At 41.7% G+C, this 21,825-nt stretch overlaps 1 protein-coding gene across 1 annotated transcript; it reads left to right on the top strand.

Annotated features, from left to right (window-relative positions):
* The first annotated feature begins 1,761 nt into the window (after positions 1-1,761).
* On the top strand, positions 1,762-21,695 carry dhx36 (DEAH (Asp-Glu-Ala-His) box polypeptide 36). The gene is made up of 26 exons (XM_035622457.2): positions 1,762-2,441; positions 2,987-3,144; positions 3,304-3,411; positions 3,535-3,742; positions 4,178-4,216; positions 4,383-4,553; positions 4,685-4,764; positions 6,755-6,829; positions 7,487-7,653; positions 7,776-7,857; positions 7,957-8,097; positions 8,874-8,979; positions 11,937-12,024; positions 12,758-12,813; positions 12,933-12,997; positions 13,735-13,878; positions 14,279-14,396; positions 15,366-15,464; positions 16,303-16,476; positions 16,721-16,807; positions 16,899-16,982; positions 17,118-17,217; positions 17,367-17,457; positions 18,671-18,791; positions 20,861-21,013; positions 21,097-21,695. The coding sequence occupies exons 1-26, from the start codon at positions 2,028-2,030 to the stop codon at positions 21,340-21,342; spliced, it is 3,375 nt and encodes a 1,124-aa protein (XP_035478350.2). The 5' UTR covers positions 1,762-2,027; the 3' UTR covers positions 21,343-21,695.
* Positions 21,696-21,825: the final 130 nt, after the last annotated feature.

Here is a 21,825-nt window from a genome sequence, read left to right on the forward strand (position 1 = left end):
AATCTGAGAGAGCTGATGAAAACAAACTTCAACAAATAACATCTGTTATGTGACAAAATCACGCAAATTCCTCTTTCACACAGCGTAACAATAATTAATTTCATTCAGACAAAAGAGTTTTCTTAGGTCCAGAAATCATCATCTTCTGTGTGGCTGCGTCGGTAGCTGGATTTCCTAAATGTGGATAAACATTAACACATTTTCATTTCGCAGTCGGTTAAATTAAAAGTATCCTATCCTTGGATGTATCATCGCTATGGCAACAAAAGAACAAGAGAGTGTGAAAGGAGGAAGTTCATTTAAAAGTGGTGATGTTTGATATTTCCTGACAGCGACACAGAGCTTAAGGGTAGAATCTTCTCCACAGCCTCCGATGAACATGATCGTGCACAAACCCAGTGAAGGACTCCCTCACACTTCTCATCCCCCTTTCTATTCACATGCGTCAGAGCACTAATTGGGTGTATATTGCTTTGCTTTGCTTTGTGAGACAAAGACTAAAGGAGAGAGCGGGGGGGGGAGGAAAACAAGAAAATGTTGAGTTATACTAAAATGGATATTTTTAAGTAAGAAAGTCCAAGAAATGAGAAAACAATGTAAATGCATTTCATTGTGAAAGAGAAGAACAAACCTGAAACAAAATTCATTGAAAAAACCTGCTGACTTTGTCTCATTGACTTTAATATTGTGTGAAGGTAACAATAAAATACTGAATGTGTATTATGAGAGGCAGTGTTTTGCTAATTTTGAAGATATTTATCACATTTTTTGTTAAATTTCAGTAAAAGAAATGCACTGCTGATCAGAGCACAATGACATTTTTGGCCGCTCGACAGAATAGAATAAATTTTGACTGAAAAGCCTGGTATTTTTCTCTTTTTTATGATTTGTGCCTTGACTCTGTTGGTAGACAATGTTCCCCACAAACTACAGCAGAGCCAAAAACCTTAAGGTGATACAGTCCTCCTAGTCATGGTAGATCTTCTTCACTTGGCTGTGACCTTTAAGGCCCAGACAAGAAGGTCATTACCTGGTGAGCTGGGAGCAGAATGAGTCGGTTACAGCAGTTACGGTTACAGCGCTAACTCTCTCTGTCTGCACATGAGTTTTAGAGCAGCTGGACAACAATATTTGAAAAGTAAAGGGTTTATTTTATTTTTTATTATTTTTTGTCATCGTCATTTCTATTTGGGGGTGGCTCAACATGGACTGATTCCCTTACTATTGACAGTTGACATAAGGGAAATTAGGTTCAGGTAAGAGGAAGGAATAACCAGAGGAAGATATTCTTGACATTTCTTCCCCCCCCCTTTTTTTGAGAGAGAAAAATTAAATGAGATGAAAATCTGAAAAAAAAAACTGTTTTAAAATTACACGATATTTCTACGAAAAAATAATAATTATTTCAGTTCACTTTTTGTGGATTACTTACAACAGGCTACATATAGTGAATAAGACTTTGAGAGCATTAAAAGTCATTTTGAAGGTAAAAAAATAATAATGTGTATGAAAAACCAAAATAACACTCAAAAAAAGAATAGAAAAGAAAATCGAGAAGGGCATTGGTTAGGATATGTGTCCAGGAATTGAAGGTCTCAAAATGATGTGTGTGTGTGTGTGTGTGTGTGTGTGTGTGTTCTATGGTGCATGCTGGTTGGAGGCGCTGGTGGAGAGAGCTATGGAAGGGAGTGATGGAGAGGGGGAACCAATCGTAGAGCTCTACGTCATTAATAGGCAACAGACAATCCTGACGTCAGTACTGTGCGACGTGCTGGATGGAAACGAGCGAGCCACTTTACTAGCCGCACAGATTTGACAGCAGCATCTCGGTGTCGCTGTTTAATGAATTATCTTATGTTTATATCAAGATATCAACTAGCCTGTGTCTCATAGCTGCAGCATCTCCTCTTTAAATTGAAGTCTATCGCCTACAAATCTTTCCGGCGCAGCTTGGAGCTGCTACTGACTCAACGTCCATTAGCATCGCTGACGGAGTTAGCGGATATTCGTTCGTTAGTGACGGAAGTATGAGTTATGGATATGGTGGTGGTGGTGGAAGAAGAGGAGGAGGAGGAGGAGGAGGAGGAAGAGGAGGTCGAGGGCACAGAGACGGAAGCAGAGAAAGATGGGACAGAGGAGGAGATGGAGGAGGAGGAGCTGGAAGAGGAGGTCGAGGGCACAGAGACGGAAGCAGAGAAAGATGGGGCAGAGGAGGAGATGGAGATGGAGGAGGAGGAGGAGGAGGTGGAAGAGGCTCCAGAGGAGGAGGAAGAGGTGGAAGAGGCTCCAGAGGACCCGGTTCCGACTTTGACCAGGGCGGTGGAGCCGGTGGAGCCGGTGGACCACGGGACGGTCCTCCTCCGCACCTGAAGGGCCGGGAGATTGGGATGTGGTACGCGAGATACGGAGCCGTGAGGAGGAAACAGGCGGACAGGAGATCGGTATGCATTAGTGCACGCTGCTGTGCGCAGGGCAGGTTGTCTGCAGGTTGTCGGGCTGTTAGCAGGGGTGAACAATAACAGACTACCTCAGAATTGTGAGTATGTATTGGCCTGTGATGGAGAGGGGTTCAGAGAGCAGCGTCTTGAGAACACTGCACAGATGTAATGTCTCCACATCCTGACACATCTTGAGTCGTGATTTCGCTTTAGAGGAGAGACTGGGGCCAAAACAATAAACACATTTTTCCTGAAGGTCACAAAAGTTTATTTAGTAAGTAAGTACTTTTAAAAACAGAAGTTAGAAAAGGCTGAAGGAGCTGGTAATCCGTCATCTGCCACTTACACAATTATAACAGGAGCACTGTGTATCACATATCACACTTTTGGTGGGATATTGTTTAATGGATTTTCAAGTGGGATGAAAATTGAATCTGGTTAGACACTAGAAAAAATGTTGCTTCAAACCAAGCCATGGTATTACATTAGATTTAGCGGACTCCCCAAGGTCATGGCTGAAGTTTCCCCTTGTCCACGTCTTTGTGCAGCGGGCGGTGGTCCAGATGGACGAGGCCAGAGAACAGCACATTACCAAGCTGCTGAATTCTGTCCAGAATGACCACGCTCGTCCAGACAGAGACCGCTGGGAAGCAAGACCCTCTACGTCTGACAATTGGCAGACGGATGCAGATAGAGGTGGTCACAGGTGAGAGGAGCCAGAGCTTTTTCATTTGAGATTTGGACAATGTAGTTTCCATCTGAGGATATAGAAAATGGTAAGGCTGCTTGTAGTGTCAGTCATTTCTCCAGCTGTGACTGCAGACACTAGTCCGAGTCTTCACATGTGTATGACCTGTGTGTTCAGTTACTTTGACGGAGATTTGCCCGAAGAGAAAAAGCAACAGATCAAATCTGAAGAAGAGGAGGAAGAAGTTAGTTCGGGCCAGAAGAAAGCAGCTCACAAATCAAATCGGTAAACAAATGAGATGCATGCAAAGAAATATGTGCTCCAAAAATATAGATCAATAATATAGCTTAACAAGCAAAACTGCCGGGTGATCCACTATATTCACTTTTTCCTTATGTTTTGCTTTAGTTACTTCACTCCATCAGTTGTTAAAGATGAACTGCCAGACAATTGGGATGAAGAGGATCCGCAGGAGGAGGAGAGAGAGAAACTGAGACGCACAGACAAGGATCTAGAGTTTTTATTCCAGGATGTAGTTAGAGATGGTTCACTGGACGATGACTTGATGAGAGATCTGCAGAGCAAGAAATCAAATCCCAAGTACAAAGAAATGCTGGTGAGTATAAATGATTAGTATCAACTGAACGTTTTTTTTAAAGGTTGCACGATGATTTATGTGGGGCTACTAGAGCATTGAAAAGTGGAGTGTACAGTTAAACATGGCGATGATTGGAGATGATGAAGGGCAGAGAGCATCTGATTCTTAACAACTAATAACACACGCCAGTTGGTTTGTGTTCATTTGTTGCTGCGCTGCATGGGAAAATCCGAGATTTACATGGCGACAGATATTTATGCTAATTCAGAATAAGGTGAACGGTTGTAAAGCTTCTAGGCAGATTCTGTCTTTATTTGTTTATATTATAATCATGTAGATGTTTAGATGTGTCAAATGTTTACCCATTATCAAGTTATAAATATGGAACATCTGCTCTTTATTGTAATGATTTCATTAACTATTGTCAAATGTTTGCTTATTTTTTGTTTGCAGAAATTCAGGGAAAAACTACCATCTTATCGGAAAAAAGAGGTACGCTTTATTTATTTATTCTCCATTATGAATCACACACTTTCTGCCAAAACTGAATCAATTTCTCTTTTTCAAATAACTTTAAACTTGATTATTCTCTACTATCACTGTATTTCCTCCTTCTTGTGCAACTTTCTCTCATCTGCTTCCATTCTTTCCTTCTCAGGAGCTGGTGGAACTGATCAACTCCAACAGTGTCCTGGTTGTGAGTGGGGAGACCGGGTGTGGAAAGACCACTCAGGTCACCCAATTCATCCTGGACGACTACATCAATAGAGGCGTGGGCTCGATGTGCCGCGTGGTGTGTACGCAGCCCCGTCGCATCAGTGCCATCTCAGTAAGTTCTCTGCTGGATTGTCTGGGTCTGGGTGTTGTTGTATTTTATGTTACTGTTGCTCTAAAATAAACTTGTGTGTGCGTGCGTGCTTGTGTGTGTGTGTGTGTGTGTGTGTGTGTGCCTTATCTCAGGTAGCAGAGCGTGTAGCAGCAGAGAGGGCAGAAAGTGTCGGGAATGGAAATTCCTGTGGTTACCAAATTCGCCTACAGAGGTAAGGAAGTCTTTAAAAACATTTTTTGATGCATACATTTTAAACTGGTAAGGTTGTTCCAGCGAGCACAGAGACTTTCTTTATGTCTTTCTTACTGTATAAATTATGTTCACACTGTACAGTATATATTTAGTCTACATTTTATAGATTATTTATATGTTTTATATTTTCTTGTGTCCAAATTCCCTCATGGTAAAGGATTATCTTATCTTCTTAGTCTGGTTCCAGAATCTGAATTACGTCCAACTTCTTAGATGCTTGTTAGTGATTAAAAAAGGTATTGTGTGTTGCTTCCCTGCATTGCTGGACATTTCCAAAGGTTTGGTATCAACTTTGTTGTGATGGCCTTTAGATTTTCTTGGTCTAGGTGTCCACACTTCAGGTTGTGTTGAAGTGATGGTCTCTAGAGCAAAGCAGTGTATGCCTAAAAGTCTAATGTTTGTGAATATACATTAATATGCATTAACGTGAACTACATACGCCTAATAATGATCGTGTCCAGACAGTGTATTATTTGGTTTTCAGAGGTAGCTATTGGATGTATGGGCTAAATTTAGATGTGTGAAGGATATATATGGGATGAGTGAATAACACAGGAAATTATTATTATTATTTGTCTTATTTTTTTTTTGAAGGTCAGGAGATATAAGGATTATTAGATGGGAATGATGATCTCACTGGAAGAGATGCGCAAAGCTGGGGAGAGAGGCACTTGAATGGCACTCAGACTGAGCTAGTGGAGAGTTTCAAGGGAGTGAAGGGTGCAGCAATCTAAAATGAATTATATACAATAAGTAGAAAGTAAGAGAGAGGAGGAGATGGATCAGAATCAGAATCACGTTGCTGATCCACGGGGAATTGAGTAAGGGAGATGCTGTAAGAAAAGAGAAAAACAGACAACTCAGGTGTGACATGAAGAAGTAAGAGAAGAATGATAGACAGAAAAAAACAAGGTACAAGACATTGGATTTTAGAGAATTTTCTACATAAAAAAAAATCTTTACATGTTTTGCTATTTTTTTTCTGTAATTGCATCAAGTGACAGTAGTTGTGATTATTAACTCTGCATAAGGGAGACAAACAATAGTATAGAAAGGCATGTTTTTGAGCTGCCTTCTGTCTCGTTCACTGATTGGGACCACGGGTGTCTCTCAGTGGGTTTATGCAAAAACTGTCCATTTGTACCCGTAGCTTCATTAACTTTCATTGAAGCGACAGCTTCCCCGCATAAAAACCAACATAAAAATCACACACTTTGACACTCTTTGCTGTTCTTACGTTGGGCTCCCAGTGGCTAATTAACTTCTTTAAAAAAATGAAAACAATTGGCCCGAAAACGTTTAAACAAGTCATTTGCAAACTTAAGTCACATTTGCAGGGAACTCGACTCAGTCAGCGCAGACAGTCATTGCGTTAAATGTGTCTTCTCTGCAAATGGGCCAACGATGGGCGGTCATGATTACAATAAAGTAGGAAACTGTAGAGTGAATAAAACAATCGTTATCTGCAAGATATGGTAGAGAAATTTAACCTATTTTTTGAATTGTGAAATTATTATTATTAGCACTTCAAAAGTGCTTCATAAAACGTATTTTGTTATTACTATTATTTCTCCTGAGATCAGTCCAAGTTCTTTCGGAAGTATTTGCATCAATTATGCAACAAACTTAAATGTGGTTTAGTTGTCACAGTAGATAGTGTGGACAAAAAATGCCTTTTTAAACATTAAACATTATTGCATTCTCTCCATCAGTGAGATATATAGCAGCAACATTAATCTCATCTTTTTGTTCACTTCTGTAGATATTCCTCTATGAAATAATGTTTGAAGAACCAACTCTTAACTGAAAAAAGAATATATAAAATTCTTCATTGGAAGAACAGGGTGGACATGTGTTAGCATATATATATAGCAAACAAAAATGAAGAAAAAACTACAAAGAAACTCATCCTTGGAAACCTTCTAACTTTTTCTCCTCCTGTCCCTCAGCCGGTTACCACGGAGACAAGGTTCGGTCCTGTACTGTACAACAGGAATTATTCTTCAGTGGCTTCGCTCAGACACGTAAGCCCCCCACCCCCCATCCCTGTTTTTTCATCCTAGTCACATCTTGTCCAAGCATTTCTTCTTCTCGCTCTCCTCTCAGTGTCTCTGTTCCAGCTGTCCCTTCTCCACTCTCTTATTCTGTCACACAGGGCGCACACACACACCCATGCACGCACACACACACCCATGCACGCACGCACACACACGCACACACACACACACACACACACACACACAGAGAGACACACACATACGCACTTTCGTTCGCTGTTGACTCATGCCTGCATACGCATCCTTGAATTCTGAGTGTCTCCAGAAAACCTCAGAGACTAAGTGAGGTTGCCAGCTCCTTATTGTTGTCTTGCTTTGTGCTCTTTCAGAATTAGGACGACTCCAGCGAGTCATTTCAGGACAACTGTTGTCTGACAAAACCCTGCAGCTGTTGTCATTTAAGTTTATCTACATTGCAGACAACCTACAAGCTGGCTGTCTATACAGGCTGCTGTCGACACTTGTCTGTTTTGGTTCAACAATGTTCGACAAAATTCACACAGACCTCCGAATTTCCATTTTTAGGCCACGTGTGGAAACACATTTATACATACATACAGCATCTTGACCACTGACCCTTGATCCATTCGAATGAAACCCTCTCCCATTTTTTCCTTCGGTCAGAATGTTGTCCAGTATCAGTCACCTGGTGTTGGACGAGATCCACGAGAGGAACCTGCAGTCGGACGTTTTGCTCATCATTGTGAAGAACCTACTTGCCCTCCGGGACGATCTCAAGGTCATCCTCATGAGTGCCACGCTCAATGCAGAGAAGTTTTCCAAATATTTTGGTATGCAACCCACTTGACGTACCGAATATTTTCCAGCAAAAATGTTACAGTTTATTTGGTTTGCATTGGTCTTTTTTCTTTTCTTTTCATTTTACCCTCTCCCTGTATCTTACTCCCTTTAGACAACTGTCCAATGATCCACATCCCTGGTTCGACTTTCCCAGTGGAAGAATTCCTACTTGAGGACATTATAGAGTTGACCAGGTAGAACAACCTATTTCCTAAATACACACATATAAATACAAATTGAACCATCATATCCCTTTTTATGTAGAATAAACTGGTTTGGTGTCTCTCTTACAGGTATCGTCCCCAGAATCAGGACTGTCGTCCCTCATGGAAGAGAGGCTTTTGGCAGGGACAGAACTCCAGACCTGAGAAGGAGGAGAAAGAGGCCGAATACAAAGATAGTTGGCCTTGTTACGAACGCACACTGCAGGACAGGTGAGCTGGGTAGTTAAACTGGCCGAGCACCTACCAGGTTTTGAATAAATAACATTCTTTAATACCTCCCAGCTCCACTCGAGATTTCTCCCGCTTCCTCTGAACAAATATTATCCTTCATTTAATGCAGCTGTTTGCATTGCAGCCCATTTTCTTTGCTGCCAATACTACTGCTGTGTCTGGAGTGTAAACATGATTTCTTCTAGGGCACTGTACCTGTCAAAGTGTATTCAAACCCAACACTGCCTGAACACAATCTTACTCTGTGACAGTGATACAGCAGTCGGTGGGCAGAGCTCTTGGCAGAACTAAAGATCACCTTTACATTGTGAACCTAAAATCTGCCTTGCTACTGTGTGCTGTACGTAGGTATAGCAAGTCCTTGATGTCAAAGTTAATTCATTGGCAAATGTAAGGAAGGGGCCATTTAGCAAAGCTCTTATGAGAGGTTCATGGTTTCTTAGTGAACCTTTCCTTTAAACTACTTGAGGTTCTGAGGTTATTTTTGCTATCTTCCCGATCATTAAAAATATATATATTTTTTAAATAAAACAGTTCTGAACCAACAGTTAATGATTGTATTTGTGGGAGCGGATGTCAAGATCACCAATGCAGTTTAAACTGTCAGAACATTTGTACGACAACACCATTATTTTTGTGCCAAATTATTCAGGATTTGCAATAGATCCATTACAGAGCATCTCTGGAGAAAGAAATCTGTCTGCAAATGTATAAACCTCATTTCCTCTCATCAACCTCTTTTTAATGTATTACAGATACTCTGACGACACCATTTCGGCTGTGGAGATGTTGGACAGCAATGACAAAATTGACCTGGAGCTGATCCTGGCACTGATCCGTCATATTGTGCTCCAAGAGGAGGTGAGTTTAACCTTGCATGTCTGGGCAGGCAAAATTCTTATCACAAATGTGATTTATTAATTCAAGAACATTTGTCCTCGTAGATGAAAATGGGGTTTCATGTAGTCCGTGTCTGTGTGCTGAAAGCCAGCAGTGCTTATGTTGCTGAAAATTGTCTCAGATCTGTGTTTTATGGACTTATAAATCTCCCAACATTTCTATCACGGACCAGGCAGACACAGCAGCTGTCCCAGTGGGAAGATGGATTCAGATCAAATAAAAGTTAATAACAAAAAGGAGAGAAGTACATTTTGCTCCTAGATGGAGAAAACAAAAAAAAAACAGGGGGACTCGCTTCCAAACACAGTGTGACATGATGAAATAACAGATCCTGGCAGCAGATCTGTGGTAATAAGTGATCCTACAGATGTTCTCCCAGAGCACATCCTTTCCCTTCCCCTTTTTCTTCTCTTTCCAATTCTTGTTAATTTTCCCCATCTTTATGTCGGCGCTAGGTTCCTCTAATGTGGAGTATAACAACAGTCAGATGCAGCATCTACATTTTTTCACTCTTCCAGTAGACACAGTAACACAAAACCTAACTAACTATATCCACATGAGGAGTTGTTTGTGAAGACATCATTTGGAGAGAATTTATCAACGCAAGAGTCATCGTTTCAGTAAATCCCCTGCATGTTCAAATATATATATATATATATATATTTCTGCATTTTTCCAAGGGAATTGGAACTCGTTCAGCGTATTTATGTTGGTTTGTGGCTCTGTTGTGGGGAAAACGCATACAAGAGACGACCAGAACAAAAAGTCAGTCCCAGAACGAGGACTGACTAACGCAGTTGGACAGAATAATTATCCCCTCTCATATAAAGCTGTGTCTCTATCAGTCACGGCCGCACCGAGCCAGTCAACCAGCTGATTTGCCGTGGCATTGTCAAATGGCTGAAGGAGAAGCAGATGATCTGGCGTGACTGCGTTCTGAAACAAGGATAGGGGGAGCGATCTGCCAGACTTTCAACTGTGATGATTGGTTAATTGTGTTGCTGGGGTCTGTGATTAGACACCTAGGGGGCTGACATGACGGCAGTAATGAGCACCTGCTGGGTGCAACTACGTGTGGGTGTGCTAAATAGTAGGCCAACACGACAGAGTTTACTGTACTGTAAATCAGGTTTTAGTCGGAATTAATCACAGCCTGTCTGTACTGCATGTGTGTTTCTGTCAGGGTTGTGAAGAGGCTCAGTGTCTGCATCGCTCTGCTCCTCCTCTCTCTTTCATACATGTACTGTACACATTCACAGACTTTAACACACACACACGCACACACACACACACACACACACACACACACACACACAAACACACACACACACAGTCCCACATGGGTAGCAGTGGTTGAGCACTGGTAATAATAATGAGCTTTAATTAAAAGGCAGAGGGTTGCTCAGGCCCCTGAAAATACTTTTCATGTCTTTCCTCATCTCCTCTCAGGAAATGAATATAAGACTCCTTTTTAAAGACTAGTTTATTTTAAACAAGGTAATATTAATTTGATGTGTTGAAGTAGAATTTCCACAAACCTTTCCTCGTTGATGATGACAGAAAAATATATATTACATGTTTAAATATTTATGTTCCTAATAATTGGGTATCAAATTATTGCTAGGATAATTTGAAATTTTCAAATGTTCTAAAATAATTCACATTCCCTCTGTTCAATCCAATAATTTGGATGTTTGCTCCGGTGGTTGACCACTACATTTGTCATTTGTAACCTTTAAGTTTATATTCTGTCTTGCAATCTTAAATTGATTCACCGAATCATTCTCTGCATCCCAATTTTTTTGCTGCTACAAGACAAGAATTGTTCATCTTATTTTATCTAACACCCACTGTTTTCGAGAGCTGAATGCAGAGATCTGCTCAAACTGGAGTAACTCCAACTCAATCAGCCAGAATCATCTGTTATCCCACCGATGTTTTCTCAGCTTGCATTTGTGTGTCTTTATTTTGGCTATTGGGTCGGATCTAATCGTAGAAATTGGTTGCTTAAAAGAAAAAGAAATCAGACAATAATCTTACAGTGATAAGGTAGACATTTGGCCACCTTTAAAGAATTGGATTGAAGTTTTGTTGAACTGTCATTCATCACTGCATATTTATTACAATGACAAAATCATCAGAGATGAATCAGTCTAGGAGGTTAGTCCTGGTCTTCAACAGGTTTCATAATCACCATGACACAGAGGGACATTACTTCTGGCAGAAATGTTGTGCAGGACAATGCTAGCAAGTATTATGTTGAACCTGTGGTTCCACCTCAATTCCATTCAAGTGCTCAATTGCACATGTTTCGCCTCGAGCAGTGTTGAATTGTGTCTGCCCAGATGTGTTTGCTGAAAAAAGGTCAGGTGAGGGATCTGACTATTTACAAGAAATTTTAAATGGAAGGGAAGGTTTGCATTATTCAATTTTGATTTGAGCTTTCTGTTCCACCTGCTGTTATGTCCAATTTAGAGCACTGATTGGGTAATCTTGAAAACCTTTTACCTGCATGGGATTAATCCAATTCAATATTGATATAATATTTCCCTGATCCTGGAGAGCAAAACAAGTCATTTCTAAACCTGGATCATTCTGACCCAAATTATACAGTTTTTAAATGGTTTTAATGTTCTGCTTTTTTGAGAGAATAATGTCTGTCCCTGTGCTAATGTGTAGCAGTGGATGCCCCGTAGTGGGAAGACGATGTTGTCATAATGACATTGGCAGCGAGTGTCGGGGACTATTGTGTGGTTGCATGTGGAGGATGGGAGCTCGGAGCAGGTCTTCTCCATCTGCCTTGGCCACCTTTTTCACTTCGCTCAGTTGTTGCTGCTGTTGTTTTCTTTTCTACTGAAGTCCTGCTGCTTTGTGTGTGTCTTTCAGCTGCTAAGTGTTGTCGTGTCTTTGTCTGACAGGAAGGAGCAATCTTGGTGTTCCTCCCCGGCTGGGACAACATCAGCGGCCTCAATGACCTGCTCACGGCTCAGCAAATGTTCCGATCAGGTACAAACACAGGAACACACATCCATGTGTGCCCCCATTTTTTTAAGGGGCAATATGTAAGTATTTTAGTTTAAAAGATTTAAAAATAACAAAAATCAACAGAATATGAAGAAATACAGAAGAAATGCCGTCCTGTCCTTTCTTGTAATACCACTGTACTGTAGTGTCCAGTCTGCCCTCAGTCCAACATGACATAAGGAAGAAGTTGAAACTGTGATGAGGTTACAAACCTGTGTTGTGGTCATCCTCTCGCAATATTTCTTTATCCTTCCCTTTGGTTCCTCGAACTCTCGTGGTCCGTCCTCTATTCGTCCCACCGCTACATCTTCCCCGATTCTCTCTCCTTCCAGCCTGGGTGTGAAATTGTCACCGTTGGTCTAATAATAACCGAATAAAACACAACACCAGTTATATAATCAGATTATGGGGTAAACCTGTGTGGAACACATCATTCCCAAATCCATGCAGGTTTGGGAACATGTCAACAACTACTCTATGCTGAGGTCAGATCCATTCAAGGTAACGTTTGCTCACCATGGGGGTGCTGGTCTCATTTAAGTCCTGCCAGTCCTGGGATCTGTATGTGCACCTTTCCAAAAACCTGAATACAGGTGATTTTTAATTTCATAGATTTTTTGAACTGAATGTATTCCAAATATTTACCAGGATGCTCATTGCACTACCACTTGTATCTTACGATTGTACCGTTTGCAACATGTCTGTTGTGTTTCAGATCGGTTCGTCATCATCCCCTTGCACTCCCTCATGCCGACCGTAAATCAGACGCAGGTCAGCGTTCTTCTGTTTCGCTCCTTCTCGGTCTCTCTGTCTGCTGATTGTCCTCCTGTACTTTTTTCCCCAATATCTGAAAAGTCCAATCTCATCTCCTTTTCTCTCACTTTTCTCAGGTGTTCAAAAGGCCTCCTCCCGGAGTTAGAAAGATTGTGATTGCTACCAATATAGCCGAGACCAGGTGTGTGTGTGTGTGTGTGTGTGTGTGTGTGTGTGTGTGTGTGTGTGTGTGTGTGTGTGTGTGTGTGTGTGTGTGTGTGTGTGTGTGTGTGTGTGTGTGTGTGTGTGTGTGTGTGTGTGTGTGTGTGTGTGTGTGTGTGTGTGTGTGTGTGTGTGTGTGTGTGTGTGTGTGTGTGTACTTTCTTACTCCTTTTGAAATGTATTTTGGCTTTTACTAAAAAAAATGTGTGATGACACTTTGTCACATTCACTGGAGCATGTGTGTATTTTTGCAGTATGTCCCACTCATTAATGGAAACAGCACATTTGCGGCCAATTAGCATATACTTCTTGCATTGATTATGAGCACTGTCATATTGGCTCGTAAGGAATACACTGTCGCTGACAGGCAATTTGTTAATGCATTCACAGAGAGACACACACACACACTACAAACACACACCACAAACACACACCACACACACACACACACACACACACACACACACACACACTGAGAAATGAAGAAGCTGTCTCTGCGCTTCCCTCACATCACTCCACTAAATTTAACCTACTGAAGGACTAAATTTTATTTTTACTTTGAGAACGTGTGTGTGTGTGTGTGTGCGTGCGTGCGTGCGTGCGCGCGCGTAGAATAGCATTCTTGAGAAACTTCTTTGAAGGGGTTTTTTTTCTGTCTGATTTGGTCTTTATCTCATCCCTTTTTTTTTTTTTTTTGCTCTCCACTTTTCCTCACAGCATCACCATAGAGGATGTCGTATATGTGATAGATGGGGGAAAGATTAAGGAGACCAACTTTGACACCAACAACAACATCAGCACGATGACTGCCGAGTGGGTCAGCCTTGCCAACGCCAAACAGAGGAAAGGACGCGCTGGCAGGTGTGTCTGTGTTTTTCTGACCACGGGGTGGGGGGGTTTGTAGATACTTGCATATTAGTGCCTCTGTGTATGCAGAAATAATCTGCAGGGATAATTTTTCCATTTGTGGTGTCAGCTCTGCAGCAGTCTTCCCCATCGGCCCACTCCTTCCTGCCTTCCCATCTGTAAACACTGAGAGTGGCTTAGTGTAGTCACTCCCAGGTCGTTTCCAGTCTGTGACTCCAGACGTCTGTTCTGTTAGCTAGCACTGTCATCAAAGTGGAGCGGGGCCCAATTAGTGGGAGCTGCTCACTGTGTGCAGTTTCATCTCATTGATTTTAAATTAAGCCCTTGTCACAGAACTGATAGAAAACATAACGTCTTTTCTCTCCCCGCTCTCTTCTTCTCTGCTCACGTCCAGAGTGCGCCCAGGGAAGTGCTATCATCTGTACAATGGTCTCAGGGCAAGCCTGTTGGACGCCTATCAATTACCCGAAATTATGAGGACACCCCTGGAGGAGCTCTGCCTGCAGATTAAGGTTGTGTATGTGGAGAGAAACCGTGATGCATACTGACATAGAGAGAGCCAAAAATATATTGGCTTTGGAGTTGAGATGAGGACACGATTGCTGTGAATGGGTTTTGTGAGGATAGCAGCGCTATTATTGGTGTGCTGTTGAATTATGGCCTCTGCTGCCTAATGAGAAGTTGAGATGAACATCCTTGGCTGACTCATGCACCTTGCTCTCCAGCACTTTCTCTCTTCTTTTGCAGACAACATAATCACCCTCCCTCTCTTACGTGAACAGTTGCTTTCTTCTTTGGTCGCTTACTATTTTTTCACCCACCTAGTTTTGCTTTCTCTTTTTACATCCTCGCTCACACTCCACTCAGACATATTTCAACCCATTCTAATGGAACATTAAGCCAAAGTTCACTCACATCTAATGTTTGCAATGGATGTTCTCACCAGCGGGTTTATTTAATGTGCGTTTGAGTGAGTGTCTTCCACGAGTGCAGTCAGATATTTTTGAATGTGTGTATATTTGATGAGTGCAATGTGGCTTTTGAAGCTAGTGGGTGAGAGGCAGACTAATGCATCAGACTGTCCTTAGAGTGGGAGAAAAACTGACAACATTTTCACCCTGAGCAGACTCTCAAATGCATTAACACTCCAACACCATCCTGTTAGTCAGACATAGCAATGTGGTGGCTTCCTTGCTCTCCAGTCCGCTACAGGTAGATGGTTGGTATTTAAAAAAAACAAACACTTTTTGATGTGGATGTGAATACACATTTAGAGAAAATAGAAAAGTCTTGGAATCTGCTCTTACAACATTTGTTCTGCGCTCAACCGAGCAATTGTCAATGTTGTTAATGCTGCACTACTCTTTTTCTAAGGGTCTAAGTCCCTCAGAAAAAGAGGAATGGAATTGAATGTAAGAATTTAGACATGATTTTGCTTACCACTGTCTAATGTTTAATGTCATTTAATGTGTGCTGCCTAGATATTGAAGCTTGGGTCTATAGCTAGATTCCTGGAGAAAGCCCTGGACCCTCCCACTGAAAAGGGCATCAGTCTAGCCATCAAGAACCTCACAGACTTGGTAAGGAAGAGTAAAGATTATTATTTTTTTTCCAAAGAAACGTTAAGATCAGCAATTGAGTGTAAGTCAGGGACTAAAAATTATTGTCATGATTGAATAGTCTGTCAATTACAGTACTTTCTCTGCTAATAATTTTCTCTATGAAATATCAGGGGAAAAAAAGAAAAGAAAAAAACCCAGGAAAATATCTTTAAATAACCTGTTTTGTCCAATCAATAGTCCAAATCCCCAAAAATATCAAATTATTATTACATAAGACAAACATTGCTACAGTCTGGAAGCTGGAACTATATAAATTGACTATATGTTTTAGTTTTTACTATGTATGTTTCCCAAAATCTATAATGCCCCCACATCAAGAGTTCAGTAGGAAAACAGTAGCATTTTAGAAAGAGAGACCGTGAACTCATGGTCAAGTTCTCCTGTCTTGAAATATTATCTATTATCTGCTGGTTCTAATGTTGTTTTGTGTCTTAGAGGAATCAGACTAATCCGTTCTCATTAAAGGGAGTATGAAGATAAAGCAATGAGCAATATTTCATTTTAAAAGGTTTAAAACACAATGAATCATCAGTTGAGGAGGGAGTACTTGAATCTGACAGCAACAGTCTGAGCCGTTTCTAAGACTTAATGAACACGGCAACTTGTTAAAATGCATCACCACACGTTCCTGTACACTAGTCTTCTAGGAGAACTTTGCCTTTTATTAACCTGTTGCTTTGTAAATTAATTAATTAGAGTTGTTTTATCTCCAAATCCATTCCCTTTCTAGTGGTTATGTTTAGAAACATATTGTGTTGAGCTGGAGATAACTGTGTTTTGTGACATTTTGTGTCAGAATGCCCTGGACCATTCAGAGAATCTGACGGCGCTGGGTTTCCACCTGGCTCGTCTGCCTGTGGAGCCACACATTGGCAAACTGATCCTGTTTGGAGCTCTGCTGGGCTGCCTCGACCCCGTACTTACCATTGCTGCTTCACTCAGCTTCAAAGACCCTTTCTTCATACCCCTGGTATGGCTCTGAGTTCACAGACATGAAAGCAGCAACACACATGCACACTTCAACACATTGCTGCACTCTACCTTCCAACTATTTTAATTGCAAAGGAGGTCTTAAGAATTGGGCTGTGGTCACAAAATCCAAAAAGTAAAAAAAAAAAAAAAAAGGTCAGTTAGGAACATTCCTGAGCAAAAAAAAAAAAAAAAAGACTATTCGACCGCAGCCTCAGTCTTTGATTCATCTGTCATTCTCTCAGGGGAAAGAGAAGATGGCCGACATGAGGAGAAAGACCCTGTCCAGAAACTCCAAGAGTGACCACCTCACCATTGTCAATGCCTTCCAGGTAAAACAACCCACATCTGTCGATGTGTATTTTATCTCTGACTTCTGTATGAATTTATCACATCTGAATTGATCACTGACTGATTGTCCAGGGCTGGGAGGAGGCGAAGCGGCGTGGCGCGAGGTATGAGAAGGAGTACTGCTGGGACAACTTCCTGTCGGCCAATACACTCCAGGTGAACCAGGCGGATTGTGAACACTGTGCCTAGCTCTACACTGAAGTGCCTTGAAAATAAAACCAGGGGTAGTGTGCATGATTACATTTTAGTTTGACTTCTCTTTTAGAAGTAATGTATTGTTTCGTCATTCAGATGCTGCACAACATGAAGGGTCAGTTTGCCGAACATTTAATGCGTACAGGCTTTGTGAGCAGCAAGGACCCCAGAGACCCAAAATCTAATGTCAACTCAGGTAACTAAGAATAACTCTTCTGGATGTGATTCAGCTTTCAGAACATATTCATTGTTATAAATCTGTGGATATGGTTCGTTACATATAAATGTAGCATCACTGTTTTTTGTTTTTTTTAAATCTAACGCTGGCTTGGCTTCCTTCCTCAGACAATGAGAAGTTAATCAAAGCAGTGATCGTCGCAGGCCTGTACCCGAAGGTGGCCACGATCAAACCGTCTCACAGCAAAAAGAGGCCGGGGTGAGTCGATCAGTTGATTCAGTGACAGACAGGAATGGGGCTGCACAGCACGTAATAGAGAAGTGCACAATCATTCTCATTGATCTGGAGGTGAAAAAAAAGGCCTCTCGGGTAGGAGTTCTGTAAAGGGTCCTGTGACAATTACCTGAGGCTATGCAGAGAGACCATGTTAGGAAACCTATCAACAACAGACACACTTTTGCAGCAGAACATCAATGCGGTCCTGATGAAACTGCCCTCGGGCTGCTGTCTAAGGCAGCGTCTGTGAGCTGTGTGCAAAAGACAGAAACATGCAAGAGGGAGACGGACGCACTCTCTCGCCGTAGTGCTGTCACTTTGGTTTGTCTGTCTCTGTGGCAGCTTTGGACCAAAGTGAAATAACCAGGGTCACTTCCTCTGCATAAGTAATTCACAACAGCCGTGATGCTGTCAAGTTAGTTCTGTGTTTTTTTGCTCTGCAATATTTAATGCATTCGTAACTCGGCGGCGCACCTTTTATTTGTTTTTGCTGCTAAATCGGCTCGTTCCCTCCAGTCAGACTGTCGGCTTTGTCTGGTTGACACAGCCTCACTTTCATGTTGGTGAAGATTTCCTGTCTATAGCACAGGTTCTCTTTGGTACCATTTGTGCCAAAAGGCAGGAGGTATATTCTTTGTGCAATTCATTTTGATTGACTTCAACAAAATGTTCACACAGTGCACCAGTGATTGCAACTGGACTCAGTTCACTGTAGAGCTGCAACAGTTAATAGATTAATCGATTAGTAATCAACGACTTAATTAATCGCCAACTATTTTGATATTCGATTAATCGGTTCAAGTAGTTTTTATGAAAAGAAAAAACATTAAAATTCTATGATTTCAGCTTCTAAAATGTGAATATGTTCTGGTTTCCTTCCTCTTTTATGACAGTAAACTAAATATATTTGGTCTGTGAATCGAAAAAAAAACATAATCTAGGGGTGTGGGAAACACGATTGCCATTTTCCACCATTTTATTTACCAAACAACGAATCAATTAATCAAGAATATAATCAACAGATTAATCGATAATGAAAATAACCGTTAGTTGCAGCCCTAGTTACCTGTGCAGACTAAGAGGTGTGTTGTGCCAGTAGTGGCCAATGCAGCCTTGTTGTTAGACCAAGTGTTATTCAACCATCACACCTAATCCCAACACATAGACACACACTCTAACATCCTGTCTTTCTCAGTGTCAAAGTTTACACCCAGGCTGATGGAAAGGTGTGTATCCACCCGAAATCTGTCAACGCTGAAGAGACGGAGTTCAACTACACATGGCTCATCTACCACCTCAAGATGAGAACGAGCAGTGTGAGTATGCAAGCGGACATGGGAACGCTTTAGTCTGTATTTTAACAGTGTGTATGAATGTGAGTGTGTTTTTGCATATGAGTGTTGGTATTGTATGTGTCCCTCCCTGAAGGGTGCATGTGAGTGGAAAGAAGGGCCCGTGCTTAAAGGTTAGCAGTGGGGCCATGCCAGCTTTACACAGAATGAATATTTGATTAAAACCCTGCCTTTCAACTCTCCCTCAAAGGCTCTTTTGCTTCAAAGCATCCAGACATAATGCAAAATGTGACGGTGGTGTGTGTGTGTGGGGGGGCAAACTGGTCAATGCAGCTCCCTGACTACCACCCTCACTCCTGTCTGTCACACTTCCATTTTCCCCTCCCTCCCATCTTTCTGTCTTTGTTCTTTCTGTGCCGTCTCTTTGCTAATGTTACTATTCTGCAGGAAAAATACCTTTCATGTCCTCTCTGACTGCTGCCTGTGCCTTTGTCTCTCTTTGCTGCCTTTGTCTTCATGAAGAATTTTTTTTTTTTCTGGATCATTGCCAGTTATTGCCACCATTAAATCTTTATTTTTTCCTTCTGATAGTCTGTAAGTGGTTTAGTACACAAGGCACCTGCATTTGTGTCTATTATTACAAGTAAGGTATTCTCAAAGTGAGGTTGTCAAGGTCATCTGCTTGCTGAAGGAAGAGGAGGAAGCAGAAGACCAAGGCTGTAGAAAGAAGGAAAGAAATTGAGGGATGACGTTGAACTTCATCTCCCTGTGACGCACATGCTCCTCGTGATCCATTACATTACGCATTCATGGGGCAAATTTTTTTTTGTTCCATGCTCAACTTAATTCCCCCCCCCGCCATTTGTCTTCAACCCACTCCTTTCACCTTTCTCTACCTCTCTGTGACACAAATTTTCAACATTTCCGCCTGTTACCTTGAAAGCTGTAATAGGTTTTGTTTGGCCCGCGTCTGCTTGGTCTCTGTAGCTTTTGACCTTAAAGCTTAAAGCAGTTTTTAAGTGTGTGCATACAGAGCAGTGCACTACATGGAGTATCTCTTCTATGCAGTATGACTGCAGTACAAAATATTTATTGATAGAGATGTATACAACATATTTTAACATGGTTTCAAATTTCAATACTAAATCCATCTAGGAATAAATAACAATTCCTTTAGGGTTAGGGTTAAAAACTTACCGTGCAGCCGCAGTTTAGAAAAATACAATTTAACAGTATAAAAAAATGTTGTACTGTTACTTTCACAGTAACAGTATAAAACAACAATACGTTAAACGTCGCAGTTTTACTTGAAAGACTTTCCAGCATGAAATATAAGCTGTGTCCCAATTCAGGGGCCGCTTCCTTTGGGGGGGATGTTGTCTACGGCTGAACCAATATGAGACGGAAACATAGCCAAATTCCCGATGTTAGCTCTGACTAACGCTACGATACCGGAGATCACTTCTTCTTCACAGCTCTACAAACGGGTACTTGCAAGAGACAGTACAGCACAACTGCTGTTTGTAGAGCGGCAAAGAAGAAGCGATTTCCATCAGTGTGGCGTTTGCCATAGTTAGTGAAAATGTCGGCTATTATATTTCATACTGGAAAGTTTTAAAGACTTGGTATCGGATCGGTATACACATTCACGTACTCGCTGATGTTGATTTGGCATTTTTGGCAGTATCAGAGGCATATTCTGATACTGGTATCGGAAATTAGAACATCTCTACTATTGGCATCTGTTTGAGAAAACTCTTATTTTTCATTTTGGGTACCAGTAGTCAAACTGTTCTACATGAGCAGATGTCAGTTTTGCACAGGGAGGAAATGGATGGTGAAATGTGCTAAACATTAGCAAGACTCACAGACGGGGCAAGATGACATTTCCTCTCAACCCCGGAGGCACTGAAACACATTTCAAACTCAACACAGCCTCTCTTCACTAATGGGACACTTTCAGTCCACACTGCAGAGTAGCTGTCGGGCATGCTGTGTCATAATGATGCCGCTCCCTGTCACCGAGTGTGTTCGCGTTGTTTGTTGTAATACTCCTGTTTTTGTGTGTTAGCGACATCTCTCTGTGTCCTCAGATCTTCCTGTACGACTGCACCGAAGTGTCCCCGTTCTCACTGCTGTTTTTCGGAGGAGACATCACCATTCAGAAGGACGAGGGCCAAGAGACCATCGCGGTGGACAAGTGGATTGTCTTCAGATCCCCAGCACGCATCGCTCACCTTGTCAAGGTAAGAAAACAGACAAACTCGCATGAAGTCATCTCAGTTGGGGGTGTGATTAATTTTACCAATCTTCCACGTCTCGTCCACAGAGTTTAAAGAAAGAGTTGGACTCTCTGCTGGAGGAGAAAATCCGTAACCCGGCGCCTGTGGACTGGGAAAACCGTCAGTCCAAAGACTGTGCCGTCATCACTGCCATCATTGATCTCATCACCACCCAGGAGAAGCCTACAGGCAACACTCAAGGCCATGGCAGACCGTGGGCGTCGTCGTCTGCCCAAAGAGGCCAACACGTTTACCTCAATGATGACGATAATGACGACGATGATTGGAAGTAGCCAGCTATGAATAGAGGAGAAAATGACTGACTGCATCCCTGGACATGGAGGCTGGTTGGGATATTTATAATAACCAGCTGACCTTCTTAATGTTGCAGGTTAGTTGAAATGAAAGTGCTCTGTGGGCGCTCCTGAAGGCCACACGCAGGAGTGCCACGAGTACTGGAGGATGGCATGCACGTGAATGATTCCTAGTCTTAGTTCTTATGCCTATTTGGTCATTATCTTCCAAGGACCAATCCGTGTTCAAACTGTTTTGTTTATTGTTTAGTCACTACACTTTTTGTTTGGATAAATCACATCAATAAATGTCAGTTAATGGCCTGAGGAATAAAAAAAATATTGTACCGTAAGACTCATTTGCCTTACTAGTCTAATTTTTTCAATGTGGTAATATTTGGTTGGAACGAACACCTGCATCGCCGTAAACCTCCAGCAGCACCCATGCCCCTGATTTAACAGCCGATATCTTGTAAATATCTG

Source organism: Scophthalmus maximus, chromosome 11 (genome assembly GCF_022379125.1).
Source record: "Scophthalmus maximus strain ysfricsl-2021 chromosome 11, ASM2237912v1, whole genome shotgun sequence".
Taxonomy (NCBI): Eukaryota; Metazoa; Chordata; class Actinopteri; order Pleuronectiformes; family Scophthalmidae; genus Scophthalmus; species Scophthalmus maximus.

Excerpts from the sequence above, each read along its gene's own strand:
- dhx36 (XM_035622457.2), top strand. The coding sequence starts at position 2,028 with ATGAGTTATGGATATGGTGGTGGTGGTGGAAGAAGAGGAGGAGGAGGA. Across the intron at positions 3,743-4,177 it reads CCAAGTACAAAGAAATGCTG|AAATTCAGGGAAAAACTACC; the intron begins GTGAGTATAAAT and ends TTTTGTTTGCAG. Across the intron at positions 12,025-12,757 it reads TCAGCAAATGTTCCGATCAG|ATCGGTTCGTCATCATCCCC; the intron begins GTACAAACACAG and ends GTTGTGTTTCAG.